Source organism: Pinus tabuliformis, chromosome 2_2 (genome assembly GCF_031772625.1).
Source record: "Pinus tabuliformis cultivar Carrire ecotype Pingquan chromosome 2_2, CPIR1, whole genome shotgun sequence".
NCBI lineage: Eukaryota > Viridiplantae > Streptophyta > Pinopsida > Pinales > Pinaceae > Pinus > Pinus tabuliformis.
The window spans coordinates 914,699,026-914,705,624 of NC_142300.1; the positions used below are offsets into that span (position 1 = coordinate 914,699,026).

The following is a 6,599-nucleotide window of genomic DNA, read 5'->3' on the forward strand; positions in this document are numbered from 1 at the left end:
AAGATTTCCTGTTTCAATATATTGACTACTGGAGGTTCTTGTGGCTCATTAAACTAGACTTCTTCTTCCTCTTGGATTGGAATTTATGTTCTTAATGCGTCCCTTTTCTCCGGGGACTCAATATAATCATAGATCTCTTGCTGCACCGGATCAATCTCTCGCGTTCTTAGTCTTGGATTCTGATGAGGCGAGGTGACAGTTGGTGATGAAACCCTTGGAGGAGTTTCTGAATCTCCTTCTTCTTCATCTGAGTTTTATTCTATTTCTATATAAGTGTCCTACGAGCTTTGAAGAATTGTATAGCTAAATTATAATGAAAAAAATAAAAACTTAGAATGGTTAAGATGCATGATTTTGAATGTCTCAATAGCTATAACACTCAAGAGTTAGTTGAGACACTTAGGAGTTAATTAAGTTCAACTTAGTCTATTGTGTCTATTACTTAAATGTGTGTTTCTTTAGTATACAATCTAGGTGATATACAATTTAAGTGTCCTACGAGCTTTGATGAACTGTATAGCTAAATTATAATGAAAAAAAAAACTTAGAATGGTTAAGATGCATGATTTTGAATGCCTCAATAGCTATAACACTCAAGAGTTAGTTGAGACACTTAGGAGTTAATTAAATTCAACTTAGTCTATTGTGTCTATTACTTAAATGTGTGTTTCTTTAGTATACAATCTAGGTGATATGATGTCTCATATTCTCCTCAGTACTAATGGTTGTTGATATGTAGCTTAACACCTAATTAATCCATGATCTCTATCTAAAGAGGGCATGGATAGTGGAAATTCTTTTATGATTTTTTTTTCTTTTGCATTAAAAGAATTACCTCAGGTGTTAGAGTTGACAAGGGTCATGTAATGTTTCTCTCATAGATGGTTTTAACCACGTAAAAACATTGACATTGTGATCCAATCGTTATTGGAGGTGTTTATCCTACATGGAATACCCTTCTTGGTGTGTTTATCCTACATGGAATACCCTTCTTACTTGAACATGGTATCATACCCTATTTGAAGAATTATTATATTGGCCATCTAAATCTATGCTTCTACATTTATGAGATCTACTATTTATTTATCACATTTTGGCTTGAATAGTCTATTTCATTACATCTAGAACATTGTTTTCATCTCAGAACACATTTTACATATAGAAAAAGGTGTATGTTTTCCCGCCATACACCTTTTTCTAGATGTAAAATGTAAGCATAAAAATTAAAAATTTCCACCATACAAATGACTTCAAGGCTTTATCAAAACCTACACATCATTAGAGAATTATTCTCTAACTGAGCTGAGAGGCTCATTCTACAACCCAGTATGAGGGAGATGTGTAATTTTGTCGTCCATTCATAGAGTTGACATGTGCGCTTTTAAAATAAAAATAATTATGCTCAAAATAGAAGTAAAAAATATCATGTAAATTAATTACAAGTAAAAAAAATGTGAGTAAAATGTTTAAACCTTATATTATTCAAAAATATTTCAAGAAGATTTTAATTTGGGTTGGTAAAATGTCTCGATGTAAAATATTTTAATATAAATTATATATATATCATGAAAAAAATAATTTTGAATGGTTAAAATATTTTTTTGGTACTACATATGCTCTATGTAGCATTAAAAATACAATTTAAACAATAAAATAATTACACATTGTATTTTACATTCTAAAAAAATTTACACGTGAAAAAATCTCAACACATATTAAATCCGTACTCAACAAAAATCTATATATTGATAATACATTTATTATATATTATTTAATCATTTAATTAATCCACTAATAATATAAACACACCAAACACTGAATATGTCCTCTCATTATTAAAGTACTTCTCTATTATGTGTTCTTTTGAAAGCCCATCTACATGGGCTTTCTATTTTGTAGAAGCCATATCACTTCTGCCCGCAACTATAATATCCTTGATATGATTAAGCTCTAGGAAATGAACAAAAATATCCCTCAAGCTCATGCGTTGTAGGTTGAGCTACTCATCTTATTAGTTCACTTTTGGGTCCATCTTTATCAACCATTGGAAAGTATGCTCTTACTATGGTACAAACAACATCTTGGCTACTAAGGACAATGGAAGTTTTGAAAAAAATGTATAATCTCTTCATTAAAAGAACTTTCTTTAAAGTTGGGTCAATTACTTCTCTCAAATTAAGTCAATTCCTTCCTCAACATGGAATTCTTTGTCTCACAATGATGGATTATATTCAAATAAAAACTTCATATATTAAAGTTGTAAATTGTAAAGAAGGAAACCCAATAATTGACACTCCAATTTAATACGAGTATATTACAACTACACATAGTTTTAATTAAAAATATGTATATTACATTTATAAATGGTTTTAATTAAAAATATGGACCAATTATGTGCCATGGTTAATTGACAATTCAATTTAATTTGAGCATATTACATCTATAAATAGTTTTAACTAAAAATATAGACCCATTATGTGCCATGATTGTTGCTAATTTAATATTTTCCAACATAAATTATTTAAATTCACAAGAAAATGCTCTAACTCATGGTCACTTACTATATAACCTAAATCATAACCTAAATCATAATGGTATTCACCATTTGACTTAAGATCTCTTTTAAAAAAACTAGATGAGCCCTACATTCCATGCAAATTAATTGTTCCTCATAAACAAATTACATCTCATTTGGTTTAATTACACCATTACCATCCAATTACACACAAATAAACTAAACTAGTATTCAAAACTCTATTAAGATAACTGAAAGAAGATGTTTGGAAAGGAAGGATCTAAGCGACCTTGCAAGTAGAGATATTCAAGACGAATATCTGAGTATACTTATTCAAAACCAACTTTAAAATAGAATGACTTCCCACTTCTACCCACTCTGGTTATTGACTCTCTATTTTTATTTACCCTCTATTTCAAACCTATACTACTTCGTAAGGAAATCACTAACAAACAGCTCAAAATTTATGCTTCGAATATTCTTGATCATGTTGAAGGCTCCACATACACAAAGAACATATCCATATTAGATGGCCATACACATATCTGGAACACACAACCACACCTGATACAATTTCAATTTCAAAGTTTTTAGGATACACAGATAAAATAATATCAATGACAGACAATTTTTAGAGCCGAACAATGGAGAGACTCCCTTCATATATTAAAAAACAGGACAAGGAGCCAAAAGGAGCCTCCATTAATATATCTATTTCAGACCCTTTCCTAAATGAAATCTTCCTAACAAACCCCCAAAAAAGCACGGATGATATTAGGCATATTTTATGGTTTTATATCCATCGAATACTGTGCGTATGATCTAACTGTTCACTTCAAACATTTAAAACACAAACCTCTCAGCTCTCAAAAAATGAAACTCTGGCCGTTTATTTTGAATATCATCAACAACAACGGCCGTCGTAAGGTTACTAAAAGTGATATTTGCCATTTCGGCTCTGGGAGTACAGAGTCTTGGCTTGGCGAAGCTCGTCTTGTATTTCCATGTGGCTGGGGTTGGCCTCGTTCGCTTTCTCCAAACATTCGCATGCCGCCGCATACTGCTTCAGCCCGACCAGAGCGCGGCCTTTCCTGTAGAGAGCTTTGAGATTGCCGGAATCGATCCCAAGGACCTTGTCGGAATCCTCCAGCGCCAGCTCATATTCCTTCATCCGAAGCCTTGTCTCCGCTCGGTTGGAATAAGCGTGCAGGAGGCTGGTGTTGATATTATTATTATCATTTGAGGACCCCTTCCTGAGCTGAAGCAGAGCGGCGTCGATGCATTTCGTATAATGTTCGGCCGCTGCGACCCATCGTTTATCTCTGAAGAAGTTGTTGCCCTTCTTCCTCAACTCCTCTACGTCGGCATGCAACAGGCTCTCCGCCTGCTTCACCTTCGGAGTCACGAGGATCTCGACGTTCGCAGGGTTGTCGACACGGATAGCGAGGCCACCGTCGGCGGCGCACTTAAAGTACGGCTCCCTGATGGCCACCTTGGCTCCCTTAGGGTAAAGCCTCTGAAGGTTCGTCTGCGAATGAGCCGCATTGTATATTGCCAACCTGATGGCAAGGCCATGATCGTCCTCAAGCATACTCATGATACCGCTTATCCTGAAGGCCTCGGCGCAGAGAGTACCGTAGAGCACCCGGCCGCGGTGGACTCGGCCAACCTTCAATTGGGTAAAGGAAATGGGCTTTAATCTTTCCAGCGGAACCGAAGAAGCTCCGCCACTGCTGGTAATGGGATTTGTCAAGGACAAGCGTGCTTGAAAATTGTGTGCCAATAGCTCACGGGTTGAGTCGTGGAGTTGGAGAAGGGCTTGCTTGTCGAACCTCTCAGAGGCGTCTACCGCTGAAATAGGGGAAAGCGAGGCCATTAAGTGATACAGGTAGGTTCTCCCTCCTTGTGCGAACAAAATCAAAATGAACCAGTCACCACCGTCGTTTTCTTTGTTGAGCTACGAATTTGTTTCGTCCGCGAAATGATATTTAAAGTGAAAAGAAGAAACGTTAGTAGACCACACATCACCACTTCTGACACCCTTCACAGGAGTGATGGGTTGGAATTCGAAAACGGAAGACGTTATCGTGATTAGCGGGGACTGCCCTTGTTTACCGGACACGAGCCGATCTTGCCAAGTATATATTTTGATATAAGTTTCCATTTTTTCACCGTTAAAGTCATATAATCTGTTGATATAAAAAAATATTTACTGATATTCGGTGATAAGAATATCATTTTATTAATTTAATTACGCCGTAAAGCGGGATAATATTTAACCCCGGGTTCGAATAATAGGTTACAGCTTAGTGTTCAGAGGTTGAAAAGTGATGTCACACCATTATAGTAGTGAATTTTAATTTTAAAAAATACGGAAACTCTTAAGACCGTTTGCGCTCGTGGAGTGAACCCTTTTTTTCTATTATTATTATTTTTTTGGGTGGACAAATTGATTCTATATATATATATTTACTTATTTATTCAATATATATTAATGGAATAAAAGTATTAATAAAAAATAATTATTTAAATTTTAATGGTTATAAAAAATGATTTGGTCATATATTAATTAATTAAAAATAAGTTATTAATTAATTAATTAATAATTTTAGATATTAGATTTGTGTGATTTATATTGATAATGAAATTGTTTTTTCAATTAATTACATCATGATGATTTGGTCAACATTTTAAACCATCTAATGTGGTTTATCTTCTGGACAAAGGTAAAAAAATCAATCTTCCCAAATGTGATGACCCCAGAGAATGTAAATATTTGAATTTTTACTGTGGTAAAAGACAGAATTAAGTATGACATTGGAAGACTGTTTTAAAATTTAATAGTATTTTTATTTATCAATATATGCTTTAAAGTGTATTAAGTAGGAAATACTTCTTGAAATTCTAGCAACTTCTGAGAGGGAAGTTGGAAAAGAAAACAGTTGTTGAAACTGCACTCAAACTACCTTCCCTAACTGGAAAGGCTTCCAGAGAAAAGGGGAAGGGGGAGGCAAAAACTTGCGCTGTAAGGATAGGCAGGAAAAGAGAGAGGAAAAGGATTAGCTAAGTCTGGTAATGACCAGATAGCCAGGCACAAGTTGCATGCGTCTTGTTGAGGGCTGTGGGCCTGCAAGATAGTTCGGGGGGAGATTCCAGTCCTGACGACGGATCTCATGGTTGGGTGGTCAAGAGAAAGCAAAGGTTATAGGTGAAATTTTGTAGCGCATCTACAAACTCAGGCGGACCAGGTAAGTAAAAGCTTCTGGTGAAATCAGTCTCATTAGTTGATATGCTTCCATAGTATTAATTGTCAACTGAAAAATTACAGTAACCGAAATTATAGTAGAAAAACCGTGGTGTTTATTAAGATTACACGATCTTCTTATCGTTATTATGCATACTGTGATGTTATTTGCTTTAAAATAAATATTACAGAGGTGCCAGTAAATGACTGTCAAGAAGGGTTTGGCCCTGTTACAGTTCTCGGTGCTTTGAAATTTAGAAACCAAACACCACTGTGTAGTGTATTAGTGTGTTATTATATACATATATAAAAAAAAAACAAATAAGTAAATTTCGATGAAGGATAAGTCTGTTAACCGCAACAGAGGGTAAGGTAGCAAGCTCTAGTCCGGTGTTTCCCCAAAACCGGAAGAGAACTCTTCAGGTCTGTTAATCCCTACCGGCCGTAGAATAGATGATCATAAATTAAGAGATAGTGGAACCATACGGATTCAGACTAAGTATGGGATTATTTTCTGGAAAGAGCAAACAATAGCATATGAAAAACACATACAACTAGATAGAGGTTATCAGAAAGACAGTGAAGGGACGAGAAACCCTTAGTTTTCAGTTGCATTTATAACAAAATGGAGAAATTCGAAACTCATAGACTAAACACTAGTTGTAACATCATATAAATCAACGTTGGGGTTGCAAACTGTAAATTACTTTCATAAATTACAATATGAAAGAGTACGACAGCTGTATTGAAACTTTAAATTCTGGGAACCAATAGAAAAAAAATGAACAACCATTTCCTATATCGTAACCAAAATATTTCAAACATTAAGAAACTCTAAGA

General features: G+C 34.9%; 1 protein-coding gene across 1 annotated transcript; it reads right to left on the bottom strand.

Annotated features, from left to right (window-relative positions):
- Window positions 1-3,446: 3,446 nt before the first annotated feature.
- On the bottom strand, window positions 3,447-4,391 carry LOC149196000 (methyltransferase FGSG_00040-like). Its single transcript, XM_089408096.1, has one exon. It carries the CDS (start codon window positions 4,389-4,391, stop codon window positions 3,447-3,449), a length of 945 nt encoding a protein of 314 aa, XP_089264222.1.
- Between the last annotated feature and the right edge of the window lie 2,208 nt (window positions 4,392-6,599).